At 35.0% G+C, this 24,306-nt stretch overlaps 1 protein-coding gene across 5 annotated transcripts in view; it reads left to right on the top strand.

Moving 5' to 3' along the window:
- ACAP2 (ArfGAP with coiled-coil, ankyrin repeat and PH domains 2) overlaps positions 1-24,306 on the top strand; it is a 253,999-nt gene that overhangs the window by 169,302 nt on the left and 60,391 nt on the right. For all 5 annotated transcript variants that reach the window (XR_005217201.1, XR_005217202.1, XM_037837936.1 and 2 more), the window contains exons 5-8: positions 4,764-4,822; positions 6,317-6,500; positions 18,413-18,457; positions 21,866-21,961. Coding sequence is in view for 3 of the 5 variants with exons in the window: in XM_037837936.1 (XP_037693864.1) it covers positions 4,764-4,822; positions 6,317-6,500; positions 18,413-18,457; positions 21,866-21,961 (384 nt within the window). In the remaining 2 variants the exon portion in view is untranslated. The remainder of the gene's footprint in view (positions 1-4,763; positions 4,823-6,316; positions 6,501-18,412; positions 18,458-21,865; positions 21,962-24,306) is intronic.

Below are 24,306 nucleotides of genomic sequence, written 5' to 3' on the forward strand. Positions count from 1 at the left end.
TGCCTGGCTTATTTCGCTCAGCATTATGTCTTCAAGGTTCATCCATGTTGTCATATGTTTCACGAGGTCGTTCCTTCTTACTGCCGTGTAGTATTCCATCGTGTGTATATACCACATTTTATTTATCCACTCATATGTTGAAGGACATTTGGGTTGTTTCCATCTCTTAGCAATTGTGAATAATGCTGCTATGAACATTGGTGTGCAGATATCTGTTCGTGTCACTGCTTTCCAATCTTCCGGGTATATACCGAGAAGTGCAATCGCTGGATCGAATGGTAACTCTATATCTAGTTTTCTAAGGAACTGCCAGACTGACTTCCAGAGTGGCTGAACCATTATACAGTCCCACCAACAATGAATAAGAGTTCCAATTTCTCCACATCCCCTCCAGCATTTGTAGTTTCCTGTTTGTTTAATGGCAGCCACTCCAATAGGTGTTAGATGGTATCTCATTGTGGTCTTAATTTGCATCTCTCTAATAGCTAGTGAAGCTGAACATTTTTTCATGTGTTTCTTGGCTATTTGTATTTCCTCTTCAGAGAACTGTCTTTTCATATCTTTTGCCCATTTTATAATTGGGCTGTCTGTACTATTGTCATTGAGTTGTAGGATTTCTTTATATATGCAAGATATCAGTCTTTTGCAGATACATGGTTTCCAAAAATTTTTTCCCATTGAGTTGGCTGCCTCTTTACCTTTTTGAGAAATTCCTTTGAGGTGCAGAAACGTCTAAGCTTGAGGAGTTCCCATTTATCTATTTTTTCTTTTGTTGCTTGTGCTTTGGGTGTAAAGTCTGGGAAGTGGCTGCCTAATACAAGGTCTTGAAGATGTTTTCCTACATTATCTTCTAGGAGTTTTATGGTACTTTCTTTTATATTGAGATCTTTGGACCATTTTGAGTTAATTTTTGTGTAGGGGGTGAGGTAGGGGTCCTCTTTCATTCTTTTGGATATGGATATCCAACTCTCCCAGCCCCATTTGTTGAATAGACCATTATTACTCAGTTCAGTGACTTTGGGGGCCTTATCAAAGATCAGTCGGCCATAGATCTGAGGGTCTATCTCTGAATTCTCAATTCGATTCCATTGATCTATATGTCTATCTTTGTGCCAGTACCATGCTGTTTTGACAACTGTGGCTTTATAATAAGCTTCAAAGTCAGGGAGTGTAAGTCCTCCCACTTTGTTTTTCTTTTTTAGAGTGTCTTTAGCAATTCGAGGCACCTTCCCTTTCCAAATAAATTTGATAACTAGCTTTTCCAAGTCTGCAAAGTAGGTTGTTGGAATTTTGATTGGGATTGCATTGAATCTGTAGATGAGTTTGGGTAGAATTGACATCTTAATGACATTTAGCCTTCCTAACCATGAACATGGAATATTTTTCCATCTTTTAAGGTCCCCTTCTATTTCTTTTACTAGAGTTACATAGTTTTCTTTGTATAGGTCTTTCACATCTTTGGTTAAGTTTATTCCTAGGTACTTGATTTTTTTAGTTGCTATTGAAAATGGTATCTTTTTCTTGAGTGTCTCTTCAGTTTGTTCATTTCTAGCATATAGAAACATTACTGACTTATGTGCATTGATCTTGTATCCCGCTACTTTGCTAAATTTGTTTATTAGCTCTAGTAGCTGTATCGTCGATTTCTCAGGGCCAAACCATGCCCATTTTAAAGAATTGAATCGTTTATCTTATTATTGATTTGGAAGTGTTATTTATGTTTTAAATGTTTTAAAGTTCTTTGTTGGATATATGTTTTGTAAATATTTTCTCCCAGGCTTTGGGTTGCCTTTTTTTTTTTTCTTTTTTTTCTTTTTAATCCCTGTAGTAGACTTTATAAATTTTAGAGCGATGTTAAGGTTATAGAAAAATTGTATGTAAAGTACAGAGTTCCCATATATCACACCCCCTTCTGCTGTTATTAGGGTAGTACAATTGTTAAAATATGTGGGCCAGTATTAAAACATAACTGAATTCTGTTGTTTATATTAGGCTTCATTCTTTGTGTTGTATAGTTCTGTGTTTTGAGAAATGCATAATGTCATGTATCCATCACTGGAGTATCATGCAGAATAGTTTCATTGCTTTAAAAATGCCCTTGGCTCCACCTGTTCATCCCTCCCTGCCTTCGCCTAGACCTATGGACCCACTGATCTTTTTTCTTTCTTTATAGTTCTTCCTTTTCCAGGATGTTATATAGTTGGAATCATACAGTATGTAGCTTTTTCAAAGTTGCTTCTTTCACCTCACAGTATACATTTAAGATTCTACCATGTCTTTTGTGGCTTGATTATTCATTTCTATTTTTTGATATATAATACTCCAATCCATGAACATGGTATATGTATCCATTTTTTAGATTTTTTTTAAATTTCTCTTATCAATATGTAAATCTAAAATTTCTCTTATAGTCTTCACTGTTTAATATATCTTTTGCCAAATTTATCTCTAAGAATTTATTTTTGGTGTACTTATAAATGATATTTTTTAAGTTCAAGTTCTAATTGTTCATTGCTAATATATGGAAATAAAACTGATTTTTCTGTATTGATTTTGTTCCTGTATCCTTGCTAAACGCACTTACTAGTTCTTGTGGATTCAGTATTATTATCTATTTAGCCATCGTATTGTCTGTGGTTAGACAATTTTATTTCTCCTTTCTGTCTTAGTTTACCAGACTGTTATGATGTATACCACACAGTGGGTTGACTTAAACAACAAGCATTTATTTTCTCACAGTTTTGGAGGCTGGAAGTCCAAAATCAAGGCATCGGCAAAGCTATGCTTTTTGGAAGGAGGCTGTGGCATTCTGGGGCAGGTTTGCTGCAGTCCTTGGGGTTCCTTGGCTTGCATCCCTGTGTCCTGTCACATAGTGATTTCCCCTTGTGTTTGCTCTTTCTGTGTCTGCTAATGTCTAACTTCTGGTTTCCCTCTGTGTCCTTCTCTGATTCACTGCATCTGAATTTCTTCTGCTTATAAAGGACTCCAGTAATAATGGATTAAGGCCCAATGTGATTCTTCTGGACCACACATTAATAAAAATAGCATCTTCAAATTGTCCTATTTGCAATGGGTTTACACCCGCAGGGGCATGGATTATGCCCTTTGTTGGATAGGGAATTCAGTCTACCACACTTTCTAATCTATATGCTTTTTATTTCTTTTTCTTGCCTGATTTTATTGCTAGAACTTCTAGTACAGTGTGGAACAGAAGTGATGTGGGTGGCCATCTTTGCCTTGTTCCTGATCTTAGGGTGAAAACAATCAGCTTTTCAGCACAATATGATGTTAACTTCCATTTCCCTTGGGCAAATACTTAGGAATGGGGTCGCTTGTGTAATGTTTAACTTCATAAGATGTGGAGTTTTTTAACTGCAGATTCTAGTTCTTTAATTCTCTTCTGCTATCAATTTCTTCTTGAGTGAGCTTTGGTTAATTTGTGTCTTTCAAAGAATTTATGCATTTCATCTGTTGAATTTATTGGCATAATACTGTTCCTTCAAAGATTGCCCTGATTATTCTTGTAGTATCTGTAGAATGTGTAGAGAAGTCACCTCTCTCCTTTCCTTTTTTTTTTGTTTCAATTTTATTCATACTGGAAATTTACATCTTTCTCCTTTTTTCATGATCAATGTAGCTAGAAGTTTATCAATTTTATGTATCTTCTAAAAGATCTAGGCTTTGATTTCATTGATTTTTCTCTATTCATTTTCTCTTTTCTTTTTAACTGACTTGCACAATGATCTTTATTATTTCCTTTCTTCTGCTTACTTTAGGTTTAATGTTTGTGGTCTAACATAGTTCAGAATGAAAAATAGTTTTGTTTTCTTTCTGAAGTAAATTGACAGATTTTGAAACGCTGTACTGAATCCAGATTGTATGTGTGTTTGTGTTTTGCATATTTGATATTTAGGGAAGAACGTAAGACTTTTGCTAATAACAAAATTTCAGAGAAAATTAATTGTGACACTGATTTTAAAAAAGAAAGAAAAAACTAAAGAGTTTTTTTTTAATTAGTTGAAGATACAGTTTTTTTTAAGTATTGGGTTTTTTGTCTGTTCATCTGACATCTGTTTCAAATTCTGAATGAAGTATAGCTGTAAATTATGAATGTATTTGAAATTCCCATGATAAACCTGGTGAAATTTACCACACATAGAGCTATCAGAGTTAAATATGTGTTGTCATTTCAGGGAGACAAAATATTGTCCTGAGGAATAAAATTTTGTTCTTGTCTTTCATCTTAGCAATTATTAATCAAAAAGACTGAATAATGTGTATTTGAATTCAAAATATGAAACGTTTAAATCCCCAGGTCTTCTCAAATGAGTAACCTCTTACCTAAGGTTTAAGAGAATTTTGAAGTTGTTTTCGCTTGGTATCCTTTGATATATTGGAGTAAGAAATTTCTGTGGTAGATGGAAAGAATTTATATATATAAATATGTAGGTTGTCTTCCAAAGCCTGAATTAAAATCACAGAAATAGGTTGCTCCACTGTTTGAGCATTCTATTTAAATATTAAAGCAGATTTGTTTTCCTCTGTAAATAGAAACAATTTTATTTTTGACAGATAAAATTAACTTAAAATCAGATTGTTTCTTTTTAAAATGTTTATTTTTTATGTAGTCTTCAATAAGAAATTTAGGTGTTGTTAATATTGGAGTGTTGTGGAGAGAGGTGGTATTTACAGAACTATATGGATTTTTTTTTTTTTTTTTTGCTCACTTTTCTAATTGTTTAATGTTATATTTTATCTTTTAGATCCTGTTTGACCAAACTCAGAGATCAATTAAGGCACAGCTGCAGAACTTTGTTAAAGAGTAAGTCAATTGCAATGAAGAGAAGGGAAAAACCACCAGTACAAATCACTTTTGGGAATTGGTTTCCTTTGAAAGAGATTATAAAACATGAATTACTGAAAATAATAGAGGCTTTATTTTTTTTGCTTTTTCATTTGAACATTGCATTTCTTCTTGAATTACATCACACTTAATGTCTTTCAGTGAATCCTTTATAGCAGGAAATTTGTCTTTAGGATGCATAGGTAGGGTTGATATTAGTTTGGTATTTTCCTTCAAGGTAAAATACTGGAATAGATAAGCAATGGGAGCGCATGCTTTTCATTACATACGACCCTTTTGCATTGCATTCATTACACTTTATATGTGAAATAAAATGAAACTAGAAATTTAAAAAAGGTGGGGACCCAAGTTTTCTTTTCTACCTTAATGATTCAGTTTTTCTCTTTTAATTCCTAACTGAGCATACGTAAAAATACATGTGAAGTTGATTATGACACAGTGTTCAGGATAAATTATAGTCATTATAATCTGTAAGTAGTGTCAGATTTATCTTTAATAAAATGTTTTAACAGGTTAGAATTTGTTGTCCTGAAGGTGTCATCTCTCAGATTTTTTATGTTATGTCATAAAAGATAACACTGGTAGCAAACCTGAGAACATCCTTACAGACATTTTGATGTAAGACTTTAATATTAATGACTTCTTTTTTTAAGAGTTCAAAGCCATTCATACATGTTTATGTCATTTGTCCATTTGTCTTCAAGTTATTTTGGTGAGTTCTTTGGTAGAAAAAGTAAAAGTAAGAGCATTAATGAATCAAAGATTTAAGATTTCAGTCCATTGGAATGGATACTGTTATCCTTTACTAATATAACAGTTCTTTTAGAAAAGAGATGTTTGTGTCAGGGAGTGTGAGTGTGGGTGTGTGTATGAGTTGAGTGTGTGCATGTATGGGTATTTATGCCCTTTGACCCAGTAATTTCCTCAACCAAGAAATGAATGGTTAAATTATTGTTTCTTATGGTATGGTCTGTAGACCACCCATAGCAGTAAAGCCAAGGATTTGTCTTTATAAAAGAAGACTTGCAGAATTTATCCCAGGGACTAATGAATTGTAATCTCTGGGAGAGGGGACTTGGAATTTACATTTTTAACAGATTCCCTATTGTTATTCTTATGTAAATTATTGTTCAAAAATCACTTGATTAAATGGTAGTACTTGTCCTTGAATTTGTCTTTTGGGGGATGGGGATTTTTATGCTTCTGTAGTTTTAATTTGATCATTTATTTTCACCTTAAATTTTATAGATGTAAATAATGAAATGTTAGCCGACTGTGTCATGATATTAATATATAATTGAGAAGCTATAGATTTTAGCTGGAAGAGCTAGTGAAGGTTAGTGCAAGTTGGAACAAACAAATGGAGGAACATAATTTAATCTAAATGCTATTTTGCTGACATTTTTGATGAAGAAAGTTTTATGAAAATTTCAGTAAATTCTTACTTTTTAGAGATCTTAGAAAATTCAAAGATGCCAAGAAGCAATTTGAAAAAGTCAGCGAAGAAAAAGAAAATGCATTGGTGAAAAATGCTCAAGTGCAAAGAAACAAACAGCATGAAGTTGAGGAAGCCACAAACATTCTGACAGCAACAAGAAAATGTTTTCGACATATAGCCCTTGACTATGTGCTTCAGGTATATTTATTATGTTTTCAGTAAAGTGCTTACTAAATAGGCTGTTACTTTTGAGTAATGATGCCAAAAAGAATAAATGATCCTTTTTTCTTTGATTATAGAGTTATCATATAATCTGTGAAAAAATTCACCTATGTCTGTCTGAGTGTTCTTGTACACCTGTGTGTATGTGTATACATCTGATTCTTATTTCTTCCTCTTTTCAATTGTCATTATAGTTTCCCCCAATTTAAAGTGCTTTAAAAATCATCATTTTAACTGATATAATGTACTTGCTGTACCAATTTAATTGATATTTGATTATCAGACAATGACAGTTTTTACTGGCAATAGTAAAAATATAATCTTCATTAATTGTAAGTGATAACATCTTTATTTACAAATCCTTTGATTATTTCTTTAGAATACATTCTTTTTTTTTTTTTTTTTTTTTAAGGTTAGAAAATTTCTTTTATTTTTATAACATTGCCTAAACAGTTCTCATGCAACTTATATCAAATGAGTTTAACCATTTTTAGCACTTCATTTTTCCAAAGTGAAAGAACAAACCTTTGCAACTGTTTGGGATAAAAAAATATCTTTTATGGCTTGATCTCGAGAAAGCAACATGTTAAAAGCTGTCAGGTTTGAAACAATATTTGGTTTTTTATTTAACTAAAGTTAAGGAAAAGACTTAGCATTTTTACAGGTGAGAAGACTTGCTGTTCTTTTTTTTTTTTTTTAATCATCATTTTATTGAGATATATTCAGATACCACGCAGTCATACAAAACAAATTGTACTTTCGATTGTTTACAGTACCATGACATAGTTGTACATTCATCACCTAAATCAATCCCTGACACCTTCATTAGCACACACACAAAAATAACAAGAATAATAATTAGAGTGAAAAAGAGCAATTGAAGTAAAAAAGAACACTGGGTACCTTTGTCTGTTTGTTTCCTTCCCCTACTTTTCTACACATCCATCCATAAACTAGACAAAGTGGTGTTTGGTCCTTATGGCTTTCCCAATCCCATTGTCACCCCTCATAAGCTACATTTTTATACAACTGTCTTCGAGATTCATGGGTTCTGGGTTGTAGTTTGATAGTTTCAGGTATCCACCACCAGCTACCCCAATTCTTTAGAACCTAAAAAGGGTTGTCTAAAGTGTGCATAAGAGTGCCCACCAGAGTGACCTCTCGGCTCCTTTTGGAGTCTCTCTGCCACTGAAGCTTATTTCATTTCCTTTCACATCCCCCTTTTGGTCAAGAAGATGTTCTCCGTCCCACGGTGCCAGGTCTACATTCCTCCCTGGGAGTCATATTCCACATTGCCAGGGAGATTCACTCCCCTGGGTGTCTGATCCCACGTAGGGGGGAGGGCAGTGATTTCACCTTTCAAGTTGGCTTAGCCAGAGAGAGAGGGCCACATCTGAGCAACAAAGAGGCATTCAGGAGGAGACTCTTAGGCACAAATACAGGGAGGCCTAGCCTCTCCTTTGCAGCAACCGTCTTCCCAAGGGTAAAACTTATGGTAGAGGGCTCAACCCATCAAACCACCAGTCCCCTATGTCTGTGGTCATGTTAGCAACCATGGAGGTGGGGTAGGCGAATACCCCTGCATTCTCCACAGGCTCCTCAAGGGGGCACTACATCTTTTTTTTTTTTTTTTTTTCCCTTGTTTGTCTTTTTTCTTTTTCTTTCTTTTTTTTTTTTTAACTTTCCCTTCTTTTTTCAAATCACCTGTATGAAAAAAAAAGTTAAAAAGAAAACAAACATACAATAAAAGAGCATTTCAAAGAGACCATAGCAAGGGAGTAAGAAAAAGACAACTAACCTAAGATAACTGCTTAACTTCCAACATGTTCCTACTTTACCCCAAGAAAGTTACATACTATAGCAACATTTCAGTGAACTTGTTCCTACTACAACCATCAGAAATTAACAGACCATAGTCATTTCTGGGCATCCCCAGAACGTTAAATAGCTTATCTGTTCTTCTTGGATTATTGTTCCCCCTTCCTTAATTGCTCTCTACTGCTAGTTCCCCTACATTCTACATTATAAACCATTTGTTTTACATTTTTCAAAGTTCACATTAGTGGTAGCATATAATATTTCTCTTTTTGTGCCTGGCTTATTTCGCTCAGCATTATGTCTTCAAGGTTCATCCATGTTGTCATATGTTTCACCAGATCGTTCCTTCTTACTGCCGCGTAGTATTCCATCGTGTGTATATACCACATTTTATTTATCCACTCATCTGTTGAAGGACATTTGGGTTGTTTCCATCTCTTGGCAATTGTGAATAATGCTGCTATGAACATTGGCGTGCAGATATCTGTTCGTGTCACTGCTTTCCGATCTTCCGGGTATATACCGAGGAGTGCAATCGCTGGATCGAATGGTAGCTCTATATCTAGTTTTCTAAGGAACTGCCAGACTGACTTCCAGAGTGGCTGAACCATTATACAGTCCCACCAACAATGAATAAGAGTTCCAATTTCTCCACATCCCCTCCAGCATTTGTAGTTTCCTGTTTGTTTAATGGCAGCCATTCTAACCGGTGTTAGATGGTATCTCATTGTGGTCTTAATTTGCATCTCTCTAATAGCTAGTGAAGCTGAACATTTTTTCATGTGTTTCTTGGCCATTTGTATTTCCTCTTCAGAGAACTGTCTTTTCATATCTTTTGCCCATTTTATAATTGGGCTGTCTGTACTATTGTCATTGAGTTGTAGGATTTCTTTGTATATGCAAGATATCAGTCTTTTGTCAGATACATGGTTTCCAAAAATTTTTTCCCATTGAGTTGGCTGCCTCTTTACCTTTTTGAGAAATTCCTTTGAGGTGCAGAAACTTCTAAGCTTGAGGAGTTCCCATTTATCTATTTTCTCTTTTGTTGCTTGTGCTTTGGGTGTAAAGTCTAGGAAGTGGCCTCCTAATACAAGGTCTTGAAGATGTTTTCCTACATTATCTTCTAGGAGTTTTATGGTACTTTCTTTTATATTGAGATCTTTGGTCCATTTTGAGTTAATTTTTGTGTAGGGGGTGAGGTAGGGGTCCTCTTTCATTCTTTTGGATATGGATATCCAACTCTCCCAGCCCCATTTGTTGAAAAGACCATTATGGCTCAGTTCGGTGACTTTGGGGGCCTTATCAAAGATCAGTCGGCCATAGATCTGAGGGTCTATCTCTGAATTCTCAATTCGATTCCATTGATCTATATGTCTATCTTTGTGCCAGTACCATGCTGTTTTGGCAACTGTGGCTTTATAATAAGCTTCAAAGTCAGGGAGTGTAAGTCCTCCCACTTCGTTTTTCTTTTTTAGAGTGTCTTTAGCAATTCGAGGCATCTTCCCTTTCCAAATAAATTTGATAACTAGCTTTTCCAAGTCTGCAAAGTAGGTTGTTGGAATTTTGATTGGGATTGCATTGAATCTGTAGATGAGTTTGGGTAGAATTGACATCTTAATGACATTTAGCCTTCCTATCCATGAACATGGAATATTTTTCCATCTTTTAAGGTCCCCTTCTATTTCTTTTAGTAGAGTTATGTAGTTTTCTTTGTATAGGTCTTTTACATCTTTGGTTAAGTTTATTCCTAGGTACTTGATTTTTTTAGTTGCTATTGAAAATGGTATCTTTTTCTTGAGTGTCTCTTCAGTTTGTTCATTTCTAGCATATAGAAACATTACTGACTTATGTGCATTAATCTTGTATCCCGCTACTTTGCTAAATTTGTTTATTAGCTCTAGTAGGTGTATCGTTGATTTCTCAGGGTTTTCTAGATATAAGATCATATCATCTGCAAACAATGACAGTTTTACTTCTTCTTTTCCAATTTGGATGCCTTTTATTTCTTTGTCTTGCCGGATTGCCCTGGCTAGCACTTCCAGCACAATGTTGAATAACAGTGGTGACAGCGGGCATCCTTGTCTTGTTCCTGATCTTAGAGGGAAGGCTTTCAGTCTCTCACCATTGAGTACTATGCTGGCTGTGGGTTTTTCATATATGCTCTTTATCATGTTGAGGAAGTTTCCTTCAATTCCTACCTTTTGAAGTGTTTTTATCAAAAAGGGATGTTGGATTTTGTCAAATGCTTTTTCAGCATCTATTGAGATGATCAATTGATTTTTCCCTTTCGAGTTTTTAATGTGTTGTAATACATTGATTGTTTTTCTGATGTTGAACCATCCTTGCATGCCTGGAATGAACCCCACTTGGTCATGGTGTATGATTTTTTTAATGTGTCTTTGGATTCGATTTGCAAGTATTTTGTTGAGGATTTTTGCATCTATATTCATTAGGGAGATTGGCCGGTAGTTTTCCTTTTTGTAGCATCTTTGCCTGGTTTTGGTATTAGATTGATGTTAGCTTCATAAAATGAGTTAGGTAGTGTTCCATTTTTTTCAATGTTTTGAAAGAGTTTGAGTAAGATTGGTGTCAGTTCTTTCTGGAAAGTTTGGTAGAATTCCCCTGTGAAGCCATCTGGCCCTGGGCATTTATTTGTGGGAAGATTTTTGATGACTGATTGGATCTCTTTGCTTGTGATGGGTTGGTTGAGGTCTTCTATTTCTTCTCTGGTCAGTCTAGGTTGTTCATATGTTTCCAGGAAATTGTCCATTTCTTCTACATTATCCAGTTTGTTGCCATACAGTTGTTCATAATATCCTCTTATAATTTTTTTAATTTCTTCAGGATCTGCAGTTATGTCACCTTTTTCATTCATTATTTTGTTTATATGGGTCTTCTCTCTTTTTGATTTTGTCAGTCTAGCTAGGGGCTTGTCAATCTTGTTGATCTTCTCAAAGAACCAACTTTTGGTGATATTTATCCTTTCTATTGTTTTTTTGTTCTCTATGTCATTTATTTCTGCTTTAATCCTTGTTATTTCTTTTCTTCTACTTGGTTTAGGATTGGTTTGCTGTTCATTTTCTAGCTTCTTCAGTTGATCCATTAGTTCTTTGATTTTGGCTCTTTCTTCCTTTTTAATATATGCGTTTAGTGCTATAAATTTCCCCCTTAGCACTGCTTTTGCTGCATCCCATAGGTTTTGGTATGTTGTGTTCTCATTTTCATTCGTCTCTATATATTTAGCAATTTCTCTTGCTATTTCTTCTTTAACCCACTGATTGTTTAGGAGTGTGTTGTTTAACCTCCAGGTATTTGTGAATTTTCTAAGTCTCTGATGGTTATTGACTTCTAATTGTATTCCATTGTGGTCAGAGAATGTGCTTTGAATAATTTCAATCTTTTTAAATTTATTGAGGCTTGTTTTATGTCCCAGCATATGATCTATTCTGGAGAAAGTTCCGTGAGCACTAGAAAAGTATGTGTATCCTGGTGATTTGGGATGTAATGTCCTGTAGATGTCTGTTAAATCTAATTCATTTATCAGATTGTTTAGGTTTTCAATTTCCTTATTGGTCTTCTGTCTGGTTGATCTATCTATAGGAGAGAGTGATGTGTTGAAGTCTCCCACAATTATTGTGGAAACATCAATTGCTTCCTTTAGTTTTGCCAATGTTTCTCTCATGTATTTTGTGGCACCTTGATTGGGTGCATAGACATTTACGATTGTTATTTCTTCTTGCTGAATTGCCCCTTTTATTAGTATGTAGTGGCCTTCTTTGTCTCTCAAAACATCCCTGCATTTGAAGTCTATTTTATCTGAGATTAATATTGCTACACCTGCTTTCTTTTGGCTGTAGCTTGCATGAAATATTTTTTTCCATCCTTTCACTTTCAATTTCTTTGTGTCCCTGTGTCTAAGATGAGTCTCTTGTATGCAACATATTGATGGTTCATTTTTTTCGATCCATTCTGCGAATCTATATCTTTTAATTGGGGAGTTTAATCCATTTACATTCAACGTTAAAACCGTGAAGGCATTTCTTGAATCGGCCATCTTATCCTTTGGATTATGTTTGCCATATTTTTCCCTCTCTCTATTAATATCCTTTATTGTACCCATACCGAGTCTCTTTAGTACTGAACCTTTCTCCAAGTCTCTCTGTCCTGTCTTTGTTTCTCTGTCTGTAGGGCTCCCTTTAGTATCTCCAGTAGGGCAGGTCTCTTGTTAGCAAATTCTCTCAGCATTTCTTTGTCTGTGAAAAATTTAAGCTCTCCCTCAAATTTGAAGGAGAGCTTTGCTGGATAAAGTATTCTTGGCTGGAAATTCCTCTCTCTCAGAATTTTAAATATATCGTGCCACTGCCTTCTCGCCTCCATGGTGGCTGCTGAGTAGTCACTACTTAGTCTTATGCTGTTTCCTTTGTATGTGGTGAATTGCTTTTCTCTTGCTGCTTTCAGAACTTGCTCCTTCTCTTCTATGTTTGACAGTGTGATCAGTATATGTCTCGGAGTGGGTTTTTTTGGATTTATTCTATTTGGAGTTCGCTGAGCATTTATGATTTGTGTATTTATGTTGTTTAGAAGATTTGGGAAGTTTTCCCCAACAATTTCTTTGAATACTCTTCCTAGACCTTTACCCTTTTCTTCCCCTTCTGGGACACCAATGAGTCTTATATTCGGACGTTTCATATTATCTATCATATCCCTGAGGTCCATTTCGAGTTTTTCAATTTTTTTCCCCATTCTTTCTTTTATGCTTTCATTTTCCATTCTGTCATCTTCCAGGTCACTGATTCGTTGTTCAACTTCCTCTAGTCTTGTACTATGAGTGTCCAGAATCTTTTTAATTTGGTCAACAGTTTCTTTAATTTCCATAAGATCATCCATTTTTTTATTTAGTCTTGCAATGTCTTCTTTATGCTCTTCTAGGGTCTTCTTGATTTCCTTCATATCCCGTACTAGGGTCTCATTGTTCATCTTTAGTTCTTTGAGTAGCTGCTCTAGGTGTGTCTCTTCTGGTTTTTTGATTTGGGTGCTTCGGCTTGGGTTATCCATATCGTCTGGTTTTTTCATATGCTTTATAATTTTCTGTTGTTTTTGGCCTCGTGGCATTTGCTGACCTTGATAGGGTTCTTTTAGGGTTTGTAGACCAGTTGAAGTCCTTATCTCTAATTTATCAGATCTACAGCTTGGTGGAGTACACTTTCTCTAACTAACCAGCAGGTGGCGTCCACGAGCCACCTGTTCTCCACAAGCCCGATCTCCCCTGCTTAGCCTTTTTGGTGAGTGGGGGAGTGAGTCTTGTGGGGCCCAATTGGTGTCCCAAGCTTGCGTGTGTAGTTGGTGTTGCCTGCCCTGTATGTGGGGCGTGTTTCTGGGCAGTCGGGGAGGGGGGGTGACCCTAACAATCAAATCTCCCTGATGATCCTAGAGTTTTAAAGCTACTGCAATAGTCTAATCCTTCAGTTCAGTCCTGCCACAGTTTGTCTCTGCCACTGACCCACAAGTCTTTGGTATTGGCGTATGGCTCCTGAGACTTGCAAGTGGGCCCCTCTTCCAGGCTGTGCACCCCGGGTCCTCTGTTGAGGGATGACTGTGCTATGTCACAGGTGAGTGCCGTCCCCCCAGGGCAGTTCTGGGCTGCTGGGCTGTGTTGGGAGGCTCCCAGTCTGCTCAAATGATGGCTGAATGGGGCTCTGTGAATTCACACTGCTCCCCCTTCCCAGCTCTGGGACATTCAGCTGAGGTTGCAGGGAAGGCTAATGTCCACGCCCAGTTTTGTGGTGTGTGCCTGTTATTTGAAGCAGTTCCGTCACACTGGGTTGTCTGGGGCAGCTCTGGGCTATGGGGCTGGCGATGGGCAGGAGTGTTTCCTGTCCACCAGGATGGTGGCTGTGAGCGGACACCCCCCTTTTCTTGGGAAGTTGTGTTGTTTAGTGAATTTTCTCAGCCACTGGATTATTGCCTTTTGTCTCAGAGCTCTCTTAGTTCTGCTCTTGACTTGACGTGCCCAAATTTCAATTCTTTGAAGCTTTCTGTATTGAGCTTCTTAGAGTAATTGTTTTAGAAAAAGCAAAAAGGATTTAAAAAAAAAAAAAAAAAAACAAAAAAAAAACGGCCCTCCTCAGAGATCTAATGGGTTATTGAAATGCTAATAGACAAAGCAACCAGGGCCATTAAGGAAAGGTGCCCAGGGCAGAGAGATCAGCCTTGCTTCGGGATTTGCATATGCGCCTCAAGGCCTGATCTCCGCCCTTCCCCTTTCTGTGTTCACCAGAACTCCAAAAATCCTCTGCTTTTACTTTGGAGCTTCTCGTGTTGTTTTCCTTCTATGCCCGTCTCCTCTCTGCTGGGCTGGCTGCTCTCAGAGTCTCTGGTGTCTGGCCTCAGTCTATCTATGGTTGGAGTTTGAATCAGTAGAATGAGTTTCCGATAAGAGCAGCCACTGCAATTCTCCCTTCTCCTTCCTGGAGCTGACAGCCCCTCCTCCCCCGGGACTGAGCCTGGCAGGGAGGGGCGCGGGTCCCCTGGCCGCAAAAACTTACAGATTTCGCTGATCTCAGCAGTTCCACGTTTTCATGAGTGTTGTATGAAGTATGCCCAAAGACAGATTGCTCTGTGGTGTCCAGTCCACGCAGTTCCTGGCTTTTTACCTACTTTCCTGGAGGAGTAACTAAAACATACAGCTCACCAGTCTGCCATCTTGCCCCGCCTCTAGAATACATTCTTAAAAGTAGAATTAGCTGGTGAAATCACATGGAGATCTAGTGTTCACTGCATTGCCAAAAGAAAAATATTTCAAGAAATTTTGTTCTCATATTCTCATTAGGTGCTGTTTTTTAAAAACTACTGATCCATGTTTTGGTTTCCGTATGTAGCTTAATCTGATCTGAATGTACAAATGAAACTAAATATGATGAGTCTCTGAAGGAATTTTGGATACATGAAAAATGAAAGCATTCTTTTTAAACATCGTTTTACATGGGGTATTTATGTACACTATGTGTTACTATACCGTGGGAGTTTAAAGCTTTAAAACCTTTAAAGCTGAGAGAATTATCTTGTCTTTTTACAAAACATGGGTTGAATCCCTGGAGATTGTTGCCTTAATCATGATCACAGATTTCTTAAAGAAAATATAAGTAACCATACATAAATTAGTGATTAAAAAGTTATTTAGGTAATTTTTCAAAACATTAGAAAATAAACTTTAATTTTTTTTTTTCTATTAAGTTCCTCTTTAGTAGGTTGGAAGTTAAATTTAAAAAAAATTAGGTGCCTGCCATTTAACCATGGAAGGCTTCTAGAATGTAGGAGCCTGTATTTTCTGTCTCCTATTCGTCACATCCACATCACTTCCTGCTGCAATATGAGTACTCAATCTCCTTACCCCTTCCTACTGAAATGGCTCATGCTAAGGTCTTATTCATTTGTTAGGCATGTGTTAGTATTTAAACCGATGTAACCATTCTGTTTCAATGAGTTGGTAGACCACATTCTCCTTGAAACACTTCTTTCTTGATTTATCTGAAACCAGTTTTATGTCCTCCTCTTAACTTCTCATTTCTCTTCAGTTCCTGATTTGAGCTTCTTTCCTTTGTCTACCTTCTCCTTAGGGATCTGTCTTTGGTCCTTTTCTTTTCTTACTCTTTGATTTCCCTGACAGTCAGTCTCACCATGGCTCTTGCTCGAATTACTACCTATATGTAGATGACAAAAATCTGTCTCTTGCAGTGGTACCTCAGACTTACTGTGTGTGAACCTGAAATCTCTGCCTTCTTCCAAAACTGCTTGTCTTTCCTTTTGCCTTATCAACTGAATGATTTAACCCTCTTACTCAATCAAACAAGCTGAGAATGGGAGAATTATATCAGATATTCTTCTCATTCTCAGCTCCTACATCTAGTCACCCAAACATCTGATGTTTCCTGTTATGTGCCTCTTAAATCTGTTCTCTCCTTGCATTTGGTATACCTCTAATTCCAGTCCTTATTATTTCTTGACTGGAGTATTAATATAGTTTCATTAATTTGGCCCTGTTTGCATTGCTTTTACCTGCCCCACCACCCATTCATTCTTTATATTGAAGTCGTGGTTATTCAAACTTCTCTAGCCGGAATGAATCATTCTTGTCTCCGCCTCCTGTGTTTCCATATTGTTATACACATTGCTATTAGACAACTTATCATGTTTATTGTAATTGTTTATTCATGTGTCTCTTCTGCTCCTAGATTGTGGTTGGAAAATAGATGGATAATAAATGTTTTTTGAAAGAGTGAATGGCTTAATGTTATAGATTTTATTTCAGGAGTGCTGCTAAAATATTCATCATTTTCAAACTTACATATAAATTAGTTATCCATTTCCTTTGACATACATCCAATAGTTCTAACAGCCCCTCTTACCTCCCCCAAAGAACTATTTGTTTATTTGTTTGATTTTTCTAATCAGAATTATTGTGTCATTTTTATAGTTGTTGCCAAAGTGTCTCTTTTATAAAATAGAAAATAATAAATATCCAAATGTATAAAGTTGGTCATGCTTTACCTTCTCTAAATATATGAATTTACTTTTTTATTCAGGAATTGAGATGTTTTTCATTACCAAATAGAAAAAAAAAAGACATATAAAACAGAGGCACTTTAAGTATTTTCAGAGTTTGAATAATAGATTATTTGCAGACTCTGCTTTTACTTACAGCATTGAAAGTTAATTTTCTAGGCCTTGAAAAAATGCAGGAAAAGCTAGTGCTTGGTTAAACAACTCTTTTGGATGTTTCTTCCTCTTTTTGTTTGTTTGTTTTCTGGTTAGTGCTTTAAAATTACGTTATAAAACCCAAGGTAGAGAACTCAGTGGGAGGGACAATTTAAAAAGGCAGGTGTTCTGTAATCTTTTGAAAGTATTAGCAAAGAATGAGCAATTCTTTTCTTTGAAAAAAAATTATTACATTATTATTCTATGTAGTAGAGAGAAAGAAATAGTACATTTGTTATAAAATCCTAGAGGTGGGAGAGTCCATAAAAGGCAAATCTCAATTTACTGATCTTCCAGTAAATTTAGTTTAATTGAAATACTTATTTAAGATCCATTACTTTATTTAACAAGTATTTATTTAATATTTAGTAGGTGCCACTCCAGGAATGGAACTGGGATATGAAAAAGACCCTGATCTTATGGAGCTTTCATTTTAGCTGGGGAAATGACACAAATAAATAAGAAAATATAAAGTAGTGATAAATGCTGCGAAGAAAGTAAACAAGATTTGTATGCTGGAGAGTGCATTACAGGGTTATGGGGCTACTTAAACGTTTGTGAGGAGAGAGTATTTCAGCTGAAACCTGTCCAGTAAAGGATGGCCTTGTGCTGTATGGAAGAGCAGGACATAGAGAGAACAGCTAGGACAAAGGCCTTGAGGTGGGAGCAGCTTTCTGGTATAGTTGGAGCACAGGGAGAGAAGGGGAAAGTGGTAGAAAATCAGGCAGGCTGGAGTCATATCAAAAAGGGCCTTGCAGGCCATTGTAGGAAGTTCTCATTTTATTCCAGGAATAGTAAGAAGCTGTTAGAGAATTTTAAACTGGAGGTAACAAGATCTTGTTTGCATATTAAAAAGAGCCCTGATTACTGTGTGGAATGTGGATTGTAGTGAGTAAAGGTGGAAGCAGAGAGACTAGTACTTAGACTACTGAAACAGTCTAGAAAAGATATGATGGTGGTTGGTGGTAGTGATAGAAGAGATGAGAAATTCTTACATTGTCTTGCAACTGTCTTGATGAGCTGTTAGCTAAGGAGGGTGAGGTAAAGAGGGAGATTTAAGAGTTCAGATGTCAAAATAAGTTCCATCTTTATGGTTTTATAATTTAAATAAGCAGCTTTTTTTTTTTTTTGGAGACACAAAACAGATAAGAATTTCATTGCTATGTTTGTCTTAACTGTGAACCCTGAACTTTGTTTTTATTTGCTAATCTGGAAAAGTGTTAAATCATTAGAATAAACAAATTTTACAGCATTGCATTATGAATTAGTTTTTTAAATAATACATGGGTGATTAACCAAGTGTTATTTTCCTTCAGATTAATGTTCTTCAATCAAAAAGGAGATCAGAAATCCTAAAATCAGTAAGATATATATTGAAATAATGTCTTAAATGTTTTAATATGGAACAAACTACATATTTATTCAAGTGTTTAAAGAGGCAGCTAATATGTATGATTCCAGATTTATAATTTATCTTCTTATTGATCTTGATTTGTACTTCTTTCATGTCACTTTACCACTTTTTGTCTCTTTCATATTATAGCTATTTATGTATCACATCTTTTGATATTCTCTGAGTTCCTTAAAGGCAGACTTTGTGCTATTCCATTTTTATCTTGTTTTATTCTAATATGATGCTTTACAGGTATTAGATATCCACGGCTATTTGGAGAATGACTAAAAATGGTTGATATAAGCATGTCTGAGAATATTTTAAGATTTGCTTTGTAATATATAAAAATAAATGCTATTAAATGCTTTAAAATGTTTCACATTTTCCTTCATTTCTATTTGTTCTAAGTTTTTTTCTGACCAGCCTTTTCCAAAGTATTTACGTTTTCCTCTGTTATTTTTTGCGTTATTTGGAAACTGATTCTGTAGTGTATATTTAGAAAACAAGTGGAATGAAATTTGGGGATTGCTTTTTTTCCCCCTCAAACGTCTATGTATACCTATGGTTTTTTTATTCGCCATTTTTTTTGCCTTAAAGCTTGGAATGTTGTTTGTAGAGGATGTTAATTATAATGTCTCTTAATATTTTGAGAAATTTAGAAATAATTCCTGCGCTCTGAGTTTATTCACTGTAGTTATTTTTTTCCTCCAAAAGCTATAATTAAATTGCTTTTGATCCTAGGTCCCACCTCATTTCTTTCTCTAAATTTTTGTTTATATTCATATTATATCCACTCAATAAGTGCTTTGTACTTATTATTTTAAAAAGATTAATATGTATCCCATCCTCCCCAGATTGACAGTAGTGTGTATTAATTGTAGAGAAAAATAAAATGTATGAAGAAAATAAAAACCACTTAAAAATCCTACAACCAAGGGATTTTTTTCTGAGTGTGTGTAGTGTGTGTTAACATGTTTATGTGCCCTTTAAAATTGCATTTAATTTTTTTAAAACAAAATAGGGATTATTCCTATGTATTATTATTCCTATGTAATGTTTTATAACTTTCTTTACTAATACACTACAAAATCACACACTATGTTTAAATATCCTATTTTTGTGGCTGGGTAGAATTCTACCACATGAATATACCAGCGTGGGCAAATTTTTGTTTTTAAGGACCAGATGGTAAATATGTTAGGCATTGAGGGCATCCAATCTCTGTTGCAACTATACAACTCTGCCATTGTAGTGAAAAAGCAGCCATAGACAACAGGTAAATGAATGGGTATGGCTGTGTTCCAATAAAACTTTATGACATAGAAACTTGAATTTCATACAATTTTCACGTCATGTAATAGTATCTTTCAACCATTTAAAAATGTAAAATCCATTCTTTCATAGTTTGCTGACCCCTTGAATATACCATAAATTAAATTCTTTTGTTAGTGGATATTTAAAGTAATTTCCATTTTTTTTGCATTGAAAGATAGCATTGTGATGATCTTCATAATGAATTATCTGATTATTTCCTTAGAATAGATTCATAGACAAGGGATTAGTCAAAGGATTTAGACATTTACTGGGCTTTTAAAAATTATTATTAAATTTCAAGGTTACGTAACATTTTACATTTCCACTAATGGTGTGTGAGAGCGAATATTTCTCTGCACTTTTATCAACACTGAGAATTACAGTTTCTCTTCACCCTATCTACAATTTTGTAGATAAAAAATTTGATCTCACTGTTCAGTTTCGCATTTTTTAATACAAATGAGTTTGAAACCCCCCCCCCCTTTTTGGGCTTGTGTTGCCTATTTATATCCATTGTCTCTTTTTCTGTTGTAGTGTTAATCTTTTTCATATTGATTTGGAACGTATCTTATGTATTAAGAATACTAACCGTTTATTATATGTTTGTCCCTAGTTTATCATTTGTTAAAAATTTTAATTAGAGAAGTTGCAGTTTTACAATAAAAATCATGCATAAAATACAGTTCCCATATATCACCCTATTATTAACCTGTTAACACCTTGCATTAATTTAGAATCCATGATGGAACATTTTTATAATTGTGCTATTAACTGTTGTCCATTGTTTATAGTAGTGTTCACTGTTTGTGTTGTACAGGCGTATGTTTTTTTAATTTTTTATTATTAAAGCATATATACAACTTAAAATTTCCCTTTAGCCACATTAAAATATATAAATCAGTTCTGTTAATTAGCTACACAATGTTGTGCTGCCATCACCACCATCCATACCAAAACTGTTTTATCACTACAAACAGAAATTCTGTGCCAGTTTATTACGTTTATAATATTATGTATGTATTATGTATTATGTACATTGTACTTAACATTTTTTTGTAATCATAGCTGTTAATCTTCCCTCCCTCCCTCCCTTCCTTCTTCCAATTCAGTGGCTTTTTATATATTTACAAAGTTATGCAGCATCACCATTAACTATTTCCAGAATTTTTTTTTGTGGATTTCATCTTTTTATCCTTGTGTTTTATTTAATTGGTTCTTCTTGTTAAAACATACTTTTTTGGATTGTTCTTGCATATTAAATGCTTCATGACCTATTTTAGATTTCAGAGAAGTCAACAGATTTCTCTTCCTGCTAAGAAAAACATGGATATTTAGAAGATTTTTTCAGTATTATGAATTTAATTATGTAATTTCTTCACATGTAAGAACAGCTAACAAAAAAGTGTAATTTATCTCTCAAAATATAGGGAAACTTGGAAAAAATCTCAAACCATTAATGACATTTTTGGGTTTGTAGAATGAATACAAAGAAACCTTCATATTGGCAAAGTCTGTTGACTCATTTTATTTTAGTATCTTGAGAAAAAAAGTGAGGATTCCCTATTTCAGGTTATGATTGGCAATCTAGTAGACTGTAAAGTGTTCTGTGATTGTTTTATTTTGAGAGCTTTATATTTCCCCTTCTTATCTTTTGATGTTTTATTTGCAATTAAAGTTTTGCCAGCAAGTTTGGTTAAAGGGGAGAGCACAGGTATTTTATAATATGCCTCATATGATAATGAAGCCATTGAAAGTTTGATTATTTGAATTATTACTATATAAAGTTTGATCATCTAGATATATTCTAAACCATTAAGACTCTGGCATTGTTAAATTTTTAAACCACTGGGAATTGTTTTAAAATAAAATTCATTTTCTCTATATTTACAAATATTTCTGAAATGCTTTTTTAAGAAAAATGACCCAGCTAGTTTAATTTTAAGTCGGCTTTACACTTTGGGTTCCTGTGGAATAATTTTTAAATATTAAATAGAATGAGAATTTTTTAAAATTCTGGAATATCTAGGAATGGATTTTAAAATGATAATTTTTTTCTTACCAGATGTTATCCTTTATGTATGCCCATTTGGCCTTCTTTCATCAGGGATATGATCTATTTAGTGAACTTGGGCCATATATGAAGGATCTTGGTACACAGGTAATGTTGGACCTTACTTCTTGATTCTGTGTTTTAAAATCTGTGTTTTTTGAAAATTAATGAAATTAAGTATATTGGGAGATTTATATTTCATTTACTTAATGAAGTGCTTTCATGCTATAGCAGATTTATATATGAGTTAAATGTGTAATCAAAAATGAAATTAAAGGTAAAAAATAACTGTATCTTATACACAGTATGTGGAGATACTGAAAAGGAGAATTTAAAAATAAAGTTTTTATTTTACAGTATACATTGCTGGATTTATTTTTAGATTTCTTACATTTGGCTAATTGAGTAAATGCCCTAATTGGTTATTCATTTGATTTATAGGTTTTTTAAAATAAAAAAAAGTACTTTGCTATTTTGCATAATAACATTTTAAAATCTTAAGAGTCTAAAATTCTAGAGAATGTTTTCATTTTATTTATTTACTTAAAATTTTATTTTGAAATAAATTCAAACTTACAGGAACAGTTGCAAAAACAATACAAACCCCATACACAGAACTCCAGCATACCCTGACCCCCCTCCCCTGATACCCTGATCCACCAAGTTCAACATCCTGTCACACCACCATTTCTTTCTTTCCCTCCCTCCCTGTCTATCATCCATCATCTATTGCTGTCTTCTGAACATATGAGAGCAAGCTGCACGCAGCCTTGAACAAACAGTTCACATATACATTTCCCATGAACAAGAACATTCTTTTATGTAGTCCCATTAAGCTCAGCTAAGAAGTTCAAGAAATTCAACATTGATACAAACCTTACTTTCCATATTTCCTTTTTTTCCCCCTTATGTCCCAACTGTGTCCCTTTGAGCCTCCTCTCCTCCATCCTCAGATCCCATCCAGGATCATCCTTGGCATTTAATTGTCATTATCTATTTAGACTTGTCTTTTTTTTTTTTTTTTCCGATTGTGGAAACATATATACAGCCTAAATCTTCCCATTCCAATCCCTCCCTAGCATTCCATTAGTGGGATTAATCACATTTAGAATGTTGCAATGCCATTACCTTCCCACCATCCATTACTAGAAATTTTCCTTCACCCCAAACAGAAACCCTACACTCCTTTCTTAACTCCCCATTGCCCCTTCCCCTACTTCTCGTAACGCATACTGTACTTTTCATCTCTGTGGTCATATTCTCTGACACTTTCTTTGTGTTTACTGTGGGGCTTAAATTTAACCTCTTAAATCTATTACAAACTTGTTTTTCTTTGATACCAATTTAACTTCAATAGCACACATAAACTATGTTCCTCTACCCCTCCATTCCCCCACCTTTATGTAGTTCTTGTCAAAAATTACGTATTTTACATTGAGTCCAAAACCACTGATTTATCATTACAGTTTATGTATTGTATATCCTGTAGGAAGTAAATAGTGGAGTTACAAATCAAAAATATGGTAGTATGGTATTTATATCTACCATGTGATCTTTACTGAAAATCTTTATTTCTTCGTGTGGTTTCAGTCAATTGTTTAGTGTCCCTTCCTTTCAGCCTGCTCAATTCCCTTTAGCATTTCTTATAGGACTGATCTACTGGTGATGAAGTCTCTCAGTTTTTGATTCTCCAGGAATGTTTTCATCTCCCCCTCATTTTTACCCTCCAGTTATTTGTGAATTTTCTAAGTCTCTGATGGTTATTGACGTCTGTTTGTATTCCATTGTGGTCAGAGAATGTGCTTTGAATAAATTCAATTTTTTTTTTTAATTTATTGAGGCTTGTTTTATGTCCCAGCCTGTGGTCGATTCTGGAGAAAGATCTGTGATCACTAGAGAAGAATGTGTGTCCTGGTGATTTGGGATGTAATGTTCTATATACGTCTGTTAAATTTCTCGATATCTCTCTCTCCTTTCTTTGTTTCTCTGTCGGTAGGGCTCCCTTTAGTATCTGAAGTAGGATAGGTCTTTTATTAGCAAAATCTCTCAGCATTTGTTTGTCTGTGAAAAATTTAAGCTCTCCCTCAAATGTGAAGGAGAGTTTTGCTGGATACAGTATTCTTGGTTGGAAATTTTTCTCTCTCGGAATTTTCAGTATGTCATGCCACTGCCTTCTTGCCTCCATGGTGGCCACTGAGTAGTCACTGCTTGGTCTTATGTTGTTTCCTTTGTATGTGGTGAATTGCTTTTCTCTTGCTGCTTTCAGAACTTGCTCCTTCTCTTCAGTATTTGGCAGTCTGATCAGAGTATGTCTTGGAGTGGGTTTATTTGGATTTATTCTGTTTGTAGTTCGCTGGGCATTTATGCTTTGTGTATTTATATTGTGTAGAAGGTTGGGGAAGTTTTCCCCAACAATTTCTTTGAATACTCTTTCTAGACCTTTACCCTTCTAT

This window comes from Choloepus didactylus, chromosome 1 (genome assembly GCF_015220235.1).
Source record: "Choloepus didactylus isolate mChoDid1 chromosome 1, mChoDid1.pri, whole genome shotgun sequence".
Taxonomy (NCBI): Eukaryota; Metazoa; Chordata; class Mammalia; order Pilosa; family Megalonychidae; genus Choloepus; species Choloepus didactylus.